We start from the raw sequence: 18,806 nt of genomic DNA, 5'->3' as shown, positions 1-18,806 counted from the left end.
TGTAACAGCCACTCAGGCAGTCTTCAGAAGGAGGCAAGCGAGTGGATGGGGCCGACCGCGGAAGGACACCACGCACAGCACAGCCCTGCCGCTGGTCTCCTCAGGGGGCTGAAGGCGCGGGGGCGAGGCCCGCTAGTCGTGATGATGTTCGCCCCGCCCACGTTCCGGCCCTACAGTCCAGGGTTTCCGAGGAGGCCCTGGCGGGGGAGGGTTCTGCGCACCGTGATGACGTAACCACGCCCGTGCTCCACCTGTACAGTCTCCAGAGGCGACTTGGGAGGAGGGTCCTGCGCGCTGTGATGACATCGTGCCCCACCCATTCCAGGCGTGGAGCTGTGGCGTGGGCAGTCCCCCTTCTAGGGGCGCTGGCGCGCTGGGCGGAGCTGCCTGCGGTCGGCGGGAGTGCCGCACCCGTCTCTGCACGGAAAGCTGCGCTGAGCGGCTGGCGATGAGGGGCGCGGGGAACGAGGGTCCGGAGGCCGATTGCGGCCAGGCGGGGGGCCGCCCAGAGCCAGAGCCCGAGCCCTCGGACGGCGCGCTGAGCGTGGATGTGCCGGGGCTGTTGGCCCAGCTGGCACGCAGCTTCGCACTGCTGCTGCCGGTGTACGCGCTCGGCTACCTGGGGCTGAGCTTTAGCTGGGTGCTGCTGGCGCTCGGGCTACTCGCCTGGTGCCGCCGGAGCCGCGGCCTCAAGGCCAGCCGTCTGTGCCGGGCGCTGGCGCTGCTGGAGGACGAGGAGCGCGCCGTGCGCCTGGGGGTGCGCGCCTGTGACCTGCCCGCCTGGGTGAGTGCGCCCCCACCGCCCGGACCCGGATCCCTGCCGCGCATCGGTTCCACGCTGTCCAGCTCCCTACCCCGGGACCCAACTCCGGCCCTAGTCAGGCGTCTGCACCATCTGCCCCAAATCTCGGCCCGAGTCGGGTCGCACCACCTGGATCCAACCACAGTGAGGTGTTGGTCTTAGTGCTGTCAGGCCCCTCCTTGCTCTCTACCTGCCCAAGTTGAGTGTCTCCACCCCTGTCAGACTCTCAACTGTCCACCTGCTGTGTCCTGACCGCCGTGGCCACCTCGGCCTGTGTGAGGGCCTGCGCTGTCAGCCTGCCCTCCTCCATTAAGTTAGGTGTCCTAGCCGCTGTCCCCACCCTCACCCATGGCAAGGTGTCTGGATCGTTACTTGTTTTCGAAAGTGTCGGCTTGCTGTGCTCGCTCTAGGCTTTCCTCCCCGCCCCATCTGGAGAAGTACGCAGCAGGTACAGAACGCTTCCTAACTTGGCCTCGTAGGACACTGCCAGCCGCCGGACCTTTTCTTCTTCCATGCTGGCAGTGACTACCTCCCTGAAGTGTGCCCTGGCGGGGAGATGAGCGGTGGTCTCTGCTGCTCTGAGCTCTGGAGTGATTCTGTAAACCCTTTGCCAGCGCCTGGAAACAGTACAGATTCCCTTTTCTCGGATTTGAAAAGTGTAATGACAGCCAATGGAGGAAGAAGTTAATCTTTTCTTAAAGTCCAAGACTTCATCATTTCCTAGTTGTCCCTGACAGAGTTGAACAGCAGTGTCCCTGAAAAGTTTATATTAGAATAATTGAAGTGTTTGTGTTTTTGTTTGCAAATACCATTTTATAGCGTCATTCCAAATCCAATGTGAATGTATATAGCGGAAAGTTTTGAAAGAGTTAACACTAAGAGTTAACGTACTGATTATTTTGTTTTTCCTTGAGCAGTTTTCTACTTATTGAGTATAGCACTTATTGGAGTTGACTTCATAAATCCTTTTCTACGTGCTTTCTTAGCATGGAATTGCCATCACAGTTTCAGATAGAAGGAAAAATTTTAAGAAAAATGATGTGCACATTAGGCTTGATGTCAACTTCTGTGTGGAAATAGACAGTGGTGAGTTTTGGAAGGATAATTTCCACTTAGTGGAGAAAGAGCTTGAGGAATGTTTCCTTTATCCAGCTAGGAAACACTGTGGTGTGTAATGTATGACACAAATACCAACAACCAAAAGTTTGAAAGCAGGAGTTCTCAAGACCAAGAGGAACATAAGAGATACCATTTTGTGATAAGTAGAATCGGAGTATGAACTATAATAGAGGGACTTTGGGAATTTAAAATTCTGCCCATACATGGTAGATATGTAGGACAGCATTTTGGAAAATGAAAGTAAGGTGCGGTTACAGCTTTTAGCTGGCAGTAAAGGAATGTATAGAAAACAGGAAGTTAAGAGTAACCAAGGTGAGGGAAAAAACAAGAAACAGAGGTGCACTTTGGAAATGCTATGGTGGCATCTTGTGTCTGCTACACTAAATTAAATGCTGTCAGAAAGCTGCTAAAAACTAGTAGTTAAAATACCAAATAGCAACATAAGTAAGGCTGAAACATGCAGGATCAGGGTGGTGCTGACGTTTAGAAAATACTTGATTATGGAGCAACTGACTAGCTTGTAAAGTATTCTTTATAAGATACAGCTATATTCATGTAGAAAATAAAATAAATTGCTGCCATAATGAAAAACTAATTTTTTAATTGAATAAAAAGGTGACAAGTCAGGCGTGGTGGTGCACGCCTTTAATCCCAGCACTTGGGAGGCAGAGGCAGGCAGATATCTATGAGTTCAAGGCCAGCCTGGTCTACATAGTGAGTTCAGGTCAGCTGGGACTACAGGGAGACCCTGTCTCAAAAAGACCGGAAAAAAAAAAAAAAGTGATTAGGGAGCTGAAGAGATGGCTCAGTGGTTAAGAGCACTGGCTGCTCTTGCAGAGGACTTGGGTTTGGTTCACAGCACTTACTTGGCAGCTCACAATTATAAGTAACTCCAGTTTCAGGGGATCTGACACCCTCTTTTAGCCTCGGCATTGCATACACATGGTGCACTTATATATATGCAGATAAAACACACATAAAATTAAAAAAATAAAAAATTTTAAAAGACCTAGCTAGATGCTTTTAGAATTTATTTTTCCCTTTTAGTGCTGAGGCCAGACCTAAGACTTCTGGCAAGATGAACTATATCCCCAGTGCCCCATAGAGTCCTTTTCTTTTTTTGTTTTGTTTTTGTTTGTTTGGAGACAAAGTTTCACTGTGTGCCAAGGTTGGTCTTCAGGTCTCAGCCTCAGTGGTGGGATTACAGGCATGTGCTAAACATGCCTGGCTGGTACTTAGGGTTTCTGAACATTGGGCTGGTATTTTACCTTGAATAAGATGTATTTGTAGACCCTAAAGACTGTGTCTGTTTTCAGCATCATTGATGACGATTCATAGTGGAGTGAAAGCTTGGGAAATGAGATAGTATGGTAACCAGCTTCTTGTTCTCACAGTTAAGATAAATTCACTGACAGTTTTTTTTATTTAGCAAAATAAAAATTTAAGTTGGACATGGAAATGGCATAAAGACTACTAATAATGAGAAAGAAAATACTGTTCTTGAGTTGAAACTCTTGGGGTGGGAAAATGACTCTTACGTAGCCTATAAAAAATTGGTAAGAATTTGGTCTTGTAGCTTTACTGTAAACAGTACTGTTGATTCTCCCACTCTTTTCTGTAAATAGAAAAAAGGCTTGAGAGGCTTAATGGATAGAGGATGGCACTTTTGTGCTGTAGAATTGTCCTCCCTGTATTTGTGGGACTCTGGGAAATGAGACTTGAGTGGATAATAGTTTTCAAGAATTTTTAGACAGGTGAATAGGGACAATGCTGCATTGCTATTTTTATTTGGAAAGTCACAAGTTGATAGGGTAAGGTATGGTTCTTTCATGTTTTACTATTGCCATTAAATGCTGATGTGATGGGTGCAAGTGTAGAAACCCAAGCTTGTTATGACCAGTATTGTTTAACTTGGGAAAGTTGTTCTTTTAGCGCGGAAATACTCGTATTATACAATGGACCAGCTCCCAAGAGACTGAGTATGTGTGCTGGATCATGTAAGGAACCTTGTCACGCAGGATGATTATTTTCCTAACCATAGGTACTTTCATATTGATCTAAAATTTCTGAACTCAGATCCTGGCAAGTGTCCTAGTTTGTTTCTCCATTGCTATGACAAAATACTCTGACCAATACAAACATGGGGAGGAAAGGGTTTATTTTATCGTACATCTCCTGGGGTCACAGTTCATCAGGGAGCCCAAGATAGGAACTCAGGGCAGGAACCTAGAGGCAGGAGCTGAAGCACAGGCTATGAAGGAATGCTGCTTACTGACTTGCTCCCTGGCCTCTGCTCAGCCTGCTTTCTTATGCAACACAGGCCCACCTGCCCAGGGGAGGCACCACCCACAGTGGACTGGGCCCTCCCATACCACTCAACAATCAAGAAGATGTCCCAAAGACATGGCCACAGGCTTTTGTCCAATGGAGGAAATTCCCCAATTGAAGCTCCCTCAACCCAGGTGTGTCAAGTTGACACTAAAGCTATCCAGCACAACTGACTCCTTATCAACTTGACACACAAACACATCACTATTAAACCATAACCTTTCCAATTCTTGTCCTCATGATATGATGTTAATATCACAACATAAGACAGTACAACCTTAAAAGCCCCACAGTCCTTAAAAAATCCAAACACTTAAAAGTCCATAGTCTCTTTAAAAAGTCTCTTAACTATGGGTGGACTTCTGTGAAATCCAAAACAAGTACTATCTTATTTCCAAGGGAACAATCGGGCATACCTAAGCGAAACCAAACGCCAGCAAAATAGCTCAGGGCTGGAGATCTGGGATTCACGATCTTCTGGGCTCTAAAGGGTTGTGGCAGCTCTACTTCTCTGACTCTGCCATCCACAGCACATGCAGCTCGTCTCCCAGACCCAGGCCAGCTCCATTCCAAACCTATTGCTGTCCTTGGTGGTCATCCCATGGGCGTGACGTCTCCAAAAATCTGGGGTCTCCACTGAAACTGAGGCTACACCCTCACCATTGGCCTCTTCTTGCCTCTTGGGGTGCAAAGCCTCAGGTTCTCTCCATGATCTCTTCAATCCTGGGGTCTTCACTGCAACTGAAGCTGCACTTTCACCTATGGCCTTTCCTGGCCTCTCAGAGTGCCAAGCCTCAGCTGCTCTCTGTGACCCTTTCATGCTTTCAACACCAGAACCATGCAGAAGACTCTTACACATTACCAAGCCCTGCCTCCAGCTAGAGATGGAGGCTCATGCCCCCTCTTGACCACAGCTTCTGTGTGCGGACCCCGAGGAAATATTTCCCAGAAGATTTCACTATTGTGATGCTGGTCTCTTGTTATCGTCAGCTGATTTTTCAGCCCCAACTAACAAGCATTAATAGTCCCAGCAAAGCAAAGGTTTTACTTCAGGTTCTGGTCTCTTCTTAATCACAGCTGATTCTTCAGCCCCAGTTGACCAGAACCCACAGATTCTCAATTCAAAATATCACACAAACAGCCCTGATAGTCTCTTCTTCCCTTTGAAACTAAACAGCCCTGATCATCTCTTCTTCCTTTTGAAGTTTCACAAGCCAGGCCTCCATTGTTCACAACTCCTTCAGTATAACTGTTCCGAGCTTCACAGCAACAAACTAAGCACTCAATGGCTTTTCCAGCCCAAAGTTCGAATGCTTCCACAATTCTCCTAAAAACACCAAGGTCAGGTCTGTCACAGCAATATCCCACTCCTGGTACCAATTTCTGTTCTAGTTTGTTTTTCATTGCTGTGGCAAAGGGGAAGAAAGGGCTTTTTTTTATCTTACATCTCCTGGGTCACAGTTGATCAGGGAGCCCAAGGTAGCAACTCAGGGCAGGAACCTGGAGGCAGGAGCTGGAGCACAGGCCATAGAGGAACGCTGCTTACTGGCTTGCTCCCTGGCCCCTGTTCAGTCTGCTTTCTTATGCGACACCGGCGCACCTGCCCCGGGGGGGCACCATCCACAGTGAGCTGGGCCCTCCCATATCACTCATCAAGAAGATGCCCTTCAGACATGGCCACAGGCCAGTTCAATGGAGGCAGTTCCCCAGTTGAGGCTCCCTCAACCCAGCTGTTTCAAGTTGACACTAAAGCTGTCCAGCACAGCAAGCAAGAAAGAAAATAACTAGAAAGCCAAGATGGTGAAGGTGCAACTGTGGGCACCAGAGCAATGATGGTGGCAGTGGCAGCTCTCATGCCAGGATGTGATTTCTCTGGTGCCCAGTTCAGATGTGTTGTGTAAGATGGTTGGGGTTTTTCATTTGCTAATAAAGGACTTGAAGTTGTGGGGGAGATAAGATGAGGGTGGAGATGGGGGAGGAGATCTGAATATGAACAAAATACATTATATGAAGAACTTGAATCAATAACATTATAGAAGAAGAATGAATTATAGTCTCATGTAAAAAAAGGACTAGTATTTGCTTTTCCATGTTAATTATTGACTTAATATTTCATAAAAACTTTTTTTTGTCCTTTTGAGCCAGGCCCCAGCCTTTATGTATATCAGGCTAGCCTCCAACTCACAAAGATCCATCTGCCTCAGCCTCTGCCTCCTGAGTGCTGAGATTAAAGGCATGTGCTACCCAGGCTGGCCTTTTGCTTCTTTTTTTTTTTTTTTGATTGACTGATTTTTATTTATGTATATGAGTGTTATGCTTACATGTATGTTAGTATACCTATGTTGTACAGTGCCCACAGAGGGCAGAGGAGGGCATCAGAGCCCCCGGAACTGGACGGTTGTTAGCCGCCATGTGGGGTGCTGGGATTCGAACCCAGGTCTTTATGAGAATAGCCAGTGGTCTTAACTGCTGAGCAATCTCTCCATCCCCAGTCTTTTGCATTTTGTTGTGGTTTGTCAAATCATCTTTTTTAACTTCCATGACAGTTCTGTCTCTGAGCAACTTTATCATTATGTTGTAATAAAGTAAAAGAGATCATACTATTTTCATGTTTATATTCTTTCCAAGTAGATGTGGGCTGGTGGTAGATCCAGGTATTGTATGATTTGAAGAAAGGACCAGAGAGGGCTTCATGGTCAGGAGTACATGAATGTACATGTGTAGAATTCACTGTGAACAGCTACATATACAGCATGTTCTATGAGACAGAAGCACCAGAGTCCAGGAGGGCAACAGTGGAGCACAGTTGAAAGTTGTATTTCTGGATCTTTTCCTCTGGAGGGAACTCAACTGAGATCTGTTATGTTGTAAGTTTGTCGTGTGGTAGAAAGTTGAACTGAGAGTTACACTAGACCCAGTAATGACAACCAGCGGTGACCCCATTGATCTTACAGGCTCTTAAGAATGAGGGACACAAGTGTTCCCAGTGGATCCTTTCCAGACTCTTAGTAATAGGAACAGAAGTTCCCCCACTGGGCTCTATCCAGGTTCTTAAGAAAAAAGAGATATGCTTCCGTTGAACCCTCTTTGGGTTTCCAGGGCATTTCTGCCAGTTTGCAGCGGTTACCTGAGAGTAAATTCCCCCCATACTCTTTAGACATGTAGTACTTGGACATGACAGGAGGAGAAACAGTAATGTGTTCATATGTAAGCTTAGATGTAAAATTAGAAAATGAAAACTATGACATACGACTTTGTTCTCTTGTTGCTTTAGTTCCCAGACAACTTCAGAAAAAATATTGCTGGGTTGTGCTCTGTAGACACTGTAGCTGGAAATACACATCCTCAAAATTGCTTAGGGCTTAATTCTCACAGAAATAGTTAATATGCCTACAGTTGTCTTTTGTACATGGTCATTTTCCCACTATTTTATTTAGAGATATTTTCTCATAGTATTTCTAGCATTTTTTTACTTGTTTTTAATGTCCTGTTAATTTTTTTTAAGTAAGCCATTTTCTTGATTTTTTTTCTACTTTAGTTACATTTTAGGGAACTAGCTCAGTTTATGGGTAGATTTAAAACTGGTGTTTATGGATTCATTTACCATTTACCTGACTTTATGAGAAATGTACTGTACTCCCAGTGTGCTAGGTCCAGAGACACAAAAATGAGTAAAACAAGGCCTTAGACTCAGAAATTACTACCTGACAATAATAGAGGTCATACTACACATTGGTAGTTCGGGTGGGGTTTTTTTTCCCCCTATTTATTTTATGTTTTTAAAACAGACTCTTCTGTATAGCCCAGGCTGTCCGCAAACTAATGTTCCTTCTGCCTCAAACTCGAAAGTAGTGTGATTATAAACATGCAGCCATGTTTATAACTGTGTCGAGTTATCGCTAAAATTCCTTCTGGGGGTGGGGGTGTAAACAATGTCTGCTCCCTCCTCCTTTGGTCCCAATGACAGTCCCAAAGACAAACTGGAAAACCAGCAAGTTTCTTGGGCTTACTTACAGAGCAGTGGGTGAGGGTTTACTTACAGGTGTGTGGGTGCTCCCTCCCTAAGGCCGCACCAGAAAGTCTTCACCCAAACATAGATGGTGGCTTCCCTGTAGTCACACAAAATGGTAGAGGAGACCCTCTTGAGGTTATGTGCACTTAGGGCCTAATTGCTCATCATGGGTTGGTTGAGAGGTATGACTGAACTCTTGGGATCTCTGACTCTTCTTGCCCCTCCCTTCCTTGCAGGGCCTTGAACAATCCACAAGAGGGCAAGCGGGCAAAACTGAGCCTGAGATGGCCTCTGTTGGAGGACAGTTCTATACACCTGTTTTTGTTTTTTAATTGATAAAAACTGCATTTATTTATCATCTACAATGTCTTGTTTTCAAATACATATATGTTGCTTAGTGGCTAAATTGAGCTGCTTAACGTATACATTACATACCATTTTTTTGTAGTGTGAAAACCTCTTAGTACTTTTAAAAAATACATACGGTTGTAACTAACTGTAGTTATGGTGGTGTACAATAGATCATTTGAACTTAATTCCTCCTAACTGAAGCCTTGTATCCTTTGATTACTATCTTCCTTTTACTCCTGGGTGGTTTTCTTGCTGTGTAAAAGTGAAAGTTATTTTCTTTAAGGTTTTGTTTCTTTGTTTTGAGATAGGATCTCACATATTCCAGGCTGACTTCAGACTCACTATGTTGCTGAAGATGACCCTTCTGATCCTCCTGCCTCCACCTCCTGAGTTCTGGGAATCAAATCCAGGACCTACCTCATGCATGCTAGGCAAGCACTGAGAGATATCTCTAGTCCTAAAACAGTTTTTTCAGTCCAAGAAAAATTTATTAAGAACATCATAATGCTAAACAACCATTGATGGTAGTTGGTGGAAAATGATAAATTAAATGAGGTTGTTGTGGAATTCTCTGATGACATTGATAACTATACCAAAGATCATTTATTCGGGAATATTTGATTTAGGACTTTAAGATTTTTCTGGGCTCTAAACTGTATATTTTTTTAAAGTAAGGTAGACCTTTTATTATGTCTTTCAGTTGATAAAGTAGTATGTTCTTAAAAAAAAATGCCATTAGGGCATTTTGTACATTCACTAGGTAATAGCAATATTCTTTAAATTAATCTAATTTAAAAACAAACTGTTTTGGGTTTTATTCTGTTTTGTTTGGCTTTTTGAGACAAGGTCTCCCTGCATAGCTCAGGCTGATTTAGTACTCAAAGCAGTCCCTCTGCCTCAACCTCTGTCCTAGTTTAGCTTCTATTCGATAAAACACTGACCCAAAGCAACTTGAAGAGGAAAGGGTTTATTTGGGTTACAGTTCCAGGTCACAGTCCATCATCCCATGGAGGAATGCTGCTTAACTGACTTGCTTAACTGGCTTGTTCAACTACCTTTCTTATACAGCCCAGGCACACTTGCTTAAGGGTGGCACTACCCACGGTGGTCTGAGCTCTCCCACATCAACTATCAATTAAAATGCCCCACAGACATGCCCACAGGCCAGTTTGATAGAGGAAATTCTTCAGTTGAGGTTTCTTCTTCCCAGGTGTCTATAGTTTGTGTCAAGTTGACAAAACCCAACCAGCACAGCCTCCCAAGTATTGAGATTACAGGTATGAACCATCATGCCTACCTGGTTAAAACAAAGATTTTCTTGATGAGTATTAAAATCTAAGGTTTGTTGATGTTAACCCACTGTGCATATAGGTCTAATTTTATGCCACGTCATCTTTATTGACTTTTCTTATAGACAGTTTTGTGGGTACTCTTGTATGAGATGCCTCTGAATGTCTTTCTCAACAGGTGAAAGTGTCAGTGCAAAGTAACAAACTCATTTGTCTCCCTTAAGTGCACCTTGTGCGTCTTCAGGTCTTTTCACACCTAGTGACTGCACTCTAGAGCTATAGTGATGACCCAGCTCCTGGAGTGGAACCAGGAGCATGACAGCATTCATTATACTTCCTTTATATATTTGTGAAGTTGCCGAGCGTGGTAGCACACACATTTAGCCCCAGCACTTGGGAGGCAGAGGCAGGTGGATCTCTGTAAGTTCAAGGCCAGCCTGGTCTACATAATGAGTTCAAGGCCAGCTGGCTACAGGGAGACCCTGTTTCAAAAAAATGAAAAAAAATTCTATTTATTTATTTTGTGTGTGTATGAGTGTATTGCCTGTATGTATGTAAGTGAATCTGTGTCATGCAATGCCCACAGAGGCCAGAAGAGGGCATCAGATTCCCTTGGAACTGGCGTTACAGATGGTTATTAGCCACCATGTGGGTGCTGGAAATCAAGCTTGGGCCCTCTGCAAGAGTATCTAATGCTCTTAACTGTTGAGCCATCTCTCCAGCCCTATATTTAAGTAATTTCATCTGCTCTTTTTAATTTTAATTTTATTATATGTGTATGTGTGTATTGCCTGCATATAGGTAAGTGCACCTGTGTTGTGCAATGCCCATGCAGGTCAGAAGAGGCTGTCAGATCCCCTGGGACTGGAGTTATGGACAGTTGTTAGCTGCCATGTGGGTGCTGGGGTTTGAACCCAGGTCTTTTGCAAGAACAACCAGTGTTCTTAACCACTAAGCCATCTCTCCAGCCCCTCGTCTGCTTTTTAACTTATAGAAACATATTTATCTGATTTACATAGTGGAGCTGAGCTGTACCTAGAGGCTATATGGACTATTTTTAAATTCATTAGAATAGTATGATAATTTTTTTTCAAAAGATCACTTTATTGATAGAGATAAAATTGAATGCAGTTCTCTGTGGCCCTCCCACACTCCATCAGTGGCTTCACTGGGCATCTGAAACTAGTGTGCCTTGTCACTATAGCATGATAATTTTGTAAGGAAAAGTCTAGTTATGGAAGGCAGTGTTTACTTTGAATGGTAAGTTGTTAAAGGACACAGTAGATTTATCCCCTATCTCTTCTTATGAAAATAACTTCTACAAAAACATACCCTCCACAATGAGTCATAACTTCAGCTTGTTCTTCCTGTGTATGGGATATTAAAGTTTATTAACAAGAATGTTCTCATCTCAAGTAGTGAGTGGCTTTCTGTAACAGAATAAAGTAATGAGACTTGGTGGGTTGCCTGTCCTTCCCTGAAAGTATATGTCCGCATGGCCAGCATCAGTGTCTGTTGGCTGCATTACTTATTTTGAGACATTGCTGGAAGAGACTAAGAACTCAGACTCTGGATCTGGCTGTGGGCACCTCACTGAGACCCACCCTTCCTAATTCTGTACTCTTGACTAACCTGCTTTTTCTCATATATTTCTGGTGAGGTTGAAATGAGTGTGACAGTACTGTGCTTATGAGGCTGGAGGGAAATGAGATCCAGTGAAATGCTGGACACAGGCAAGCAGACAGTCATGTCCTTTGGTCACCATCTGAGTCACAGACTGATGTCCTCTAACCATGGGACCTGAGTCACTTCTCACCACAGATGTGTCCTTTGTTACTCCCTTCCCTGCTTCAACTGGAGTAGAACCTAGGAGACCTGCAGTGTATTTTGCATTGTTGCTTAGAATTTGTCTATTTTTAAAAAATATTTTATTTATTGTTATTATTATTATTATTATTGGTCTTTTTGAGACAGGGTCTCCCTGTAGCCCCAGCTGTCCTGGAACTCACTATGTAGACCAGGCTGGCCTTGAACTCACAGAGATCCGCCTGCCTCTGCCTCCTGAGTGCTGGGATTAAAGGCGTGCACCACCACGCCCGGCCCTTATTTATTATTTTTATTTGATGTGTATGAGTGTATTGCCTGCATGCATGTGAGTACACCCATGTCGTGCAATGCTGTGGAGGTCAAAAGAGGGCCTCGGATTCCCCTGGAACTGGAGTTAAGGACAGTTTGTAGCTGCCATGTGGGTGCTGGGAATCGAACCCAGGTCCTCTGCAAGAGCAGTCAGTGCTCTTAATCTCTGAGCCATCTCTCCAGCCCCAGCCTACCGTTTATTTTTTAAAGATTTGCTTTTATTATTTTAATTGTGCATGCGTGTCTGTCTGTCTGTCTCTCTGTATATGTATATGAATGCAAGTGCCCATGGAAGCTAGAAGTGTTAGATCCCCAATGTGGGTGTTAGGAACCGAACTCTGCAAGAGCTGTATGTACTCTTAACCTGAGCTACCTCTCTGGCCAGTCTGCCATATGTTTTTGTTTTATTTATAATACTGGGGACTGAATCTAGATTCCTTATGTGTGATAGTAAGCACTGTACTACTACTGAGTTCTGTCCCCAAACCTTTTTTGTTACTTTTTACTTTGAGGTGAGTCTCCCTAAATTGCCCTGGCAATTGATGCAAATTAGTTACAACTGTATGTGAGCACATTGTGTTATATAAAACATGTATTTTAGTTTTCACTTCCTTCCTTGTGTGAATAAGTGTTAGTTAATGACTAATGTAGGGATTTGAAAATGCATGTCCTATTTCTGGGTCAGTTGCAGTAGTTTAAAAATATGTATTAAATAGTAATTTCTTTCTGTTTGCATCTGATGGGTTGGTATGATTTAGGTTTCCCACAGTAAGGTAGATTTGTAGAAAATAAATCCAGTGATGTATGAAGAGAGCATTGTCTGGTTCACCTTGTGCCTTGAGTGCCACACCAGAGAACTCATTATCCACTAGCTTTTAGTAAAGCAGTAGCTCATACTGTGATATCAGTATCAAATTGCCAGAATTAATGAATCCGAATGATACTCCCTCCCACCTTCTGTTTTCTTACGATATTTTGCTTGCATAGCTGTTACAGCAAGTACTTTAGTATCTAATAATTATCTGCTAATCTCTAGGCTAGTGCATTTGCATATAGTTTGTGCTCTGTAAACCTAGGCAGATTGTTGAAGCAATGAATTATTAATTACTGAGTTTGCAAGACTTTTCTATACATGACTTGTAAGTAGTTATGCAATGCCACTGTTGTCATTGAAACCCATATTACAGGTGAGCTGAACTGATCCTGGCATTGGGAGGTGATGGAAAGAAGGAGGTAGAACCTAGCTGAGGTGGAACCTAGCTGGGGGAATGCCCCCTGGTCATTGGGCATTCCTCTGAAAGATACACCTTGTGTCCTTCCTTTCTCTCTCTGCTTCCTTGCTGCCCTAAACTGAGCAGCCTCACCACATGCTTCCATCACCATGATAGTCTGCCATGCCTTAGCAGCAAAGCAATGAATTCAGCCATGCTTGAACTAATACCTCTGAAACTGAGCCAAAAGAAATCCTCCTTTTAGGGAAACTGTGCCTGGTGCTGTAAACATGGTAAACAAAACAAAACGAAACAAAAAAACAAAAAACATGGCTGTGGAAGCCATGGGCACAAGGGGAGAACCTATTGATGTTGTTTTGCCAAATGGTCATATTGTCAAATTCCCTTTTAAATATTTATATGTATATCCATAGATTAGTGTTGCTTTCAGTCTTGGTCACAGACTTATTTTGCAGAGGGCAGTGGTTAGTGCAGAGACTCATAACTGTTCAAAATTCTGGAGAATAAATGAGTGCTCAGCTGTAGATGGAACATCTATCTATGTTAACCTCTGCCCAGGGAGAAGAGGCAGAAAGAATGTATTCTGAGTGCTGTGAAGATCTGGCATCTGTAATGGGATGGTGTTAATACACATGAACTTATAGTAGCTGTGGTGACTTGCACAAGACCTGCACAAGATCAAGAAGTAATTCCAACATGGAGGGAGGAGGGGCTCCCATGTCTCATCCCTAGAAGGAGTAATGACAGCAGATAGCTGTGAGGGAGGGAAAGTCACTTTCTTTGGAGGGGGGCAGCCCTTGGTACGTTGCCCTTGAATCAGTGGATGAACTCACACACATTCATATATGAGTAACACTAATTGAACATAGTGATTTTTGAAAAAGACTTGAAGCAGGCATGGTGGTGCATGCCTTTAATCCCAGCACTCAGGAGGCAGAGGCAGGCAGCTCTCTCTGGGATCCAGGCCAGCCTGGTTTATATAGTGACTTCCAGGCCAGCTGAGACTACGGGGGCACCCTGTCTCAAAAAGACAAAAACAAACAAACAAACAAACAAAACCCCATGAAATTGGGAGGGAGATGGGAGATATTTTTGTATGGGGCCTGGGGCAGGGGGAGCTGGAGAGGGAGTGGGGAAGGAAAAGATATGACCAAGATAGATTATATACATGTATGAACTTTTCAAAATTTTTAATTTAAATTACTCATTTAAAATTACTTCTGATACTATATCACAGACCTGCCCAACAGAAACCCTGACCAATATTAATTTATTTCACTTATGCTTAAAGATATTTAAATGCCTAGTATGTGAGTATATAAAATCTGTTAACATTTTCTATATTAGTATCTAAGTACAGGGACTTTGAAAAAACAACAACAACAAAGCAAATATAATGGTATAAAAGTGTTAATATAATTTATAGTTATTTTATCCATATACATAAGGACCTCAGAATCTATTGAATAGGTAATATAAAATTGTGATTTTACTTAGTAACTTGAGTCTAGATGTAGTTTTTATGTTGGGGGAAATAAAAGAGTAAATGGTGCTATGAGTATGGAGTGGCGTTTTCAAAGATGTTTCATTTAACTGTAATGTCATTGGTAATTGATCAAGAGTGAAAGGGTGTGTTGTCTTTGCTTGCTACCTATGTTAGGGTTATTTGACAGTTTGCCACAAACCTGGTCACCCAAAACACAGATATCTTTTACATAGCTAGAAGCCCAAAGTCCAAAATCTTTTCTGTTGGCTTTTCCCACCCATGTGGTTAGCAGAGCTACCACCTGCTCTACTAAAGAGGAAAAGCCTTTTTCTTGACCTGCTTCTTGCTCTCCCTTCCTTGGTAATTCAGCTCATGGTCCTCCCTGCACCTTCAAGGTTCATAGCTATCCTTATCAGCACACAGGACCTGTTCCTCTGTGTTAAATCTTTCCTTCACCTTACAAGGATACTGGTGATGGCATTTAGGGTCCATAAGGATAATCTTTTCAACTCAAAATCCTTAACCACATCTGCAAAGTCCTCTATTACAGTATAAAGCGGTAGTTACAGTTTCTGGAGATAAGGCATAACTGTCTTTTGGAAAGCCATTAATCAGTCTATTACATACGCTGCCCTGTGTGTTGAAATACACGGTAGTAGCAAAAGGGACTTAGAGACTTAGAGCAGTAGTCACTGATCAGTGGTACTGTGTCAGTTCCCAAACACACTTCCCCACATACTTTCTGCCACACATTAACATCTCTGAAATCAAGCTTATCTCAGGATGGTGTGCCACTGTTTAAGCTGCAGTGCTTTTTCTCTTTTTTTTTTTTCTTTTTTTCTCTTCTTTTTGAGAGAGTCTTAGTTTATATCTAGGCTGGCCTTGAACTTAAAATTACTCCTGCCTTAGCCTCCAGAGTACTGGGATTATGGACATGCCCAGAGCTGAGGATCTTTCTTAGGGCACATAACATAGTCAGATAGCTTAAAACTGATCATCACATCTTGTGTTTCCATTTTCCACTGTAACCTAGTGCCTGAGAAGAAATGAGTGTGGTTATGTGGAGATGGAATGTGGAGATGAGTAATTGGTAGAAGGGTGGCCTCTGAAAACTGAGAGACAGCAAGGCAGGGTCTTGAACTACACAAGGTAAAGGGGCTTAGCCTTAGCTGCTAGACCCTGGGAAAACACCAAATATGGATGAGGGTGGTTAATTTAAAGGGGATTTAGCAAGACAGGCTTGGCAGTAGTAGCCTGAGGATGGACAAAGTACTAAGTCCTGAGGAAACACCATTGGGAGGGCAAGAGAGGGGTAAGAGAAAGTGAAGGACGGCTCGAGGTGCAGGACTGTTAGTTCTTCCAAGAAAGATTTTATAGTGGGCCACTGGGGTCCAGGATGGGAGGTTTGAACTCCATTTTCAAATGTGGAGTTTAAGAAGCTTCAGGGGAGGAGAACTGCCTACAGTAAATCTTCTTTCTGTCTCTACAGGTTTACCTGTTCTGGATATTTCATATAATAATAGAACTGTATATATACTATGTGACTTTTTATGTCTGACTTATTTTATTTAGCACATTAAAAATTTCTATTTAGGTGTTCTTGCGTGCGTGCGTGCGTGTGTGTGTGTATGTGCATGTGCCATGGCATGTGTGTGGAGGTCAGAGGACAACATACAGGAGTCAGTTCTCTCCTTCTACCATGTGGGACCTGGGAATCAAATTCAGGTTGCAAGTACTTTTACCAGTGGAGACATTTTGCCTGCCCTTAGCATATTTTTGAGGTTCGTTCACACAGCCTTAGTCAGTACTTAATTTCTTTTTAGTATTCCATTGTTTGGAAGTACCACCATTTGTCTGCTCACTCATTGGCCATTTGGATAGTTTCCATTTTTAGCTACTGTGAATGGTACTGTTAAGAATATTCTTTTTTGAGTTTATTTATTTATTTATTCATTTATTTATATTTTTATTTTATGTGTATGAGTGTTTTGCCTGCATGTATGTAAGTATACCCATGTTGTGCAAAGCCCACGGGGACCAGGAGAGTCGGATCCCCTGGAACTGGAGCTATGAAAGGTTATTAGCCTCCATGTGGGTGCTGGGACTCAAAACTGGGTTCTCTGGAAGGACAACCAGTGCTCTTAACTACTGAGCCATCTCTCCAGCTCCTCTTGTTCAAGTTTTTGTTTGAATTCTTGTTTTCAGTTCTCTTGAACATATACCTAGAATTGTTGGGTCTGTTTAACTTTTTGAGGGATGCCAAACTTTTTCTACTTGTGTAACATTTTAGATTCTCACCAGCAATGTGTGAAGGTTCCAGTTCCTCTGCCTCCCTGCCAGTACTTTTGTTGTTTGTTTGTTTCTTGTTTTGGTTTTGTATAACCATCCAGGCAGATATGAATTGGCATCTCACTGTGGTTCTGATTTGTATTTCACTAATGATTAATACCACCTTTGCGTGATTTTTGTGCATTCCTACCCAACTCTTCATTCAGTGAGATCATTTGGTAGTTTGAGTGTTTACACTGTGGCAAAGCTGGCAGTCCCAGAGAAGTGACTGTGCGCAAGTGCCAACCTGTGCTTGTTGTGAATGGCATTCTCTGGAGAGGTTCAGCTGTCCTCTGATAGGCAGAATGGGAGGTGGCCACCTTGACTCTGGGAAGTTCTGTGCTACTACAAGGATAGCTCTGCCATCCCTGTATCTCTCACTCCAGTTTGCAGTCTCCAGGGGGCCATTGACTCATCACCAAGTCCTGAGCCCCTACTCCACCTCAAAAGTCTGGTTTGAGCTTTCACTCTTGCTCCTTAGGGGCCATAAGAATTTAGAAAACTCCTCACTAAAGAGGTGACATTCTCTGTTCCTCTACCCCCCAGGTGTCTTGGCTCCTCAGCTGTTGCTGAGATTCTTGTTCCTAGTCCCTGAAATGTCCCTAAATTCTCCTGACTTCTCTGTTTTTGGTCTCATTTATCTGGATTTTTTCCTATTTTTCAACTTTTTTTTTTTTTTCACTGCACCCTTGGGGAGAATAGCCACTGAATATTGACTCACCACTCTCATGTCCCCAGCTCTAAATTTTTGCTCCTCAAGGCTTTCTTACATGGACAGCTCTTGTAATCTTTTCAGGCTTAGGGTTAGGTACATAAGTGTGTGAGGCCTGATCTGTGTTCCTGTGTGTGCACATTTCATCTTTGTGTTTTCACTGCATATTCAGCTGTGGCATGTAACTAACAAGGCAGATCATTTGGATCCATAGTGACCAACTCTGTTCCTCACCAGTAAGATTCAGCTAGGTGTTCTTTTTTAAAAAATTATTTATTTAATAACCACGCAATCAGAAGAAGCATTTCATTACAACAGCATTGACATATTCAATAACAATTTCCTGAGCTAAGATGCATCTCTTTCAGAATTGGCTGTAAATTTTTAGGTTTACAGTTGAATTATTACAGTTATACAATATTGCACTCAGTATAAACCCTGTAAAAGCGGGGCGTGGTGGTGCACACCTTTAATCCCAGCACTCCGGAGGCAGAGGCAGGCGGATCTCTGTGAGTTCAAGGCCAGCCTGGTCTATATAGTGAGTTCCAGGATAGCTGGGGTTTCATTACAACATTGACATATTCAATAACAATTTCCAGAGCTAAGATGCATCTCTTTCAGAATTGGCTGTAAACTTTTAGGTTTACACATGAATTAATACAGTTATACATTATTGTACTCAGTATAAACCCTATAAAACCTAAAACTGAATGAGGTTTTAACCTTTAAAAAAGATCTCTATTTCATTTTAGAATCTACTGTTTCATACAGAAAAGCTCATTTTTAATGCAAATAACACTTAGATGTTTGTACATGCGTCTCTAATCTCTATGTATCTGATTATTACTAGTCACAGTCACTTACTTTCTAAGATCCTTGGCACCTGAGCATGAATGTAAAGTCATCAGGTAGATTTCAATGGTAATGTTTTGCACATATACTAATTATTAAGGAGCAAATTTTTATGCTTTGAAGAATTATTATCATTTAAAAAATTTTTAATGACATGAG

General features: G+C 42.9%; 1 protein-coding gene across 2 annotated transcripts in view; it reads left to right on the top strand.

Moving 5' to 3' along the window:
- The first annotated feature begins 323 nt into the window (after positions 1-323).
- Esyt2 (extended synaptotagmin 2) overlaps positions 324-18,806 on the top strand; it is a 100,642-nt gene continuing 82,159 nt past the window's right edge. The window contains exon 1 of one of the 2 annotated variants that reach the window (XM_029563491.1): positions 324-784. In XM_029563491.1, the coding sequence (XP_029419351.1) occupies positions 449-784 (336 nt within the window). In that variant the 5' untranslated portion in view covers positions 324-448. The remainder of the gene's footprint in view (positions 785-18,806) is intronic. The other variant, XM_008833061.3, reaches the window with a different exon arrangement.

The sequence above is a fragment of the Nannospalax galili genome, unplaced genomic scaffold (assembly GCF_000622305.1).
Source record: "Nannospalax galili isolate Female #2095 unplaced genomic scaffold, S.galili_v1.0 scaffold516, whole genome shotgun sequence".
NCBI classification, from domain to species: Eukaryota; Metazoa; Chordata; class Mammalia; order Rodentia; family Spalacidae; genus Nannospalax; species Nannospalax galili.
This window is presented reverse-complemented; position numbering and strand designations above follow the sequence as displayed.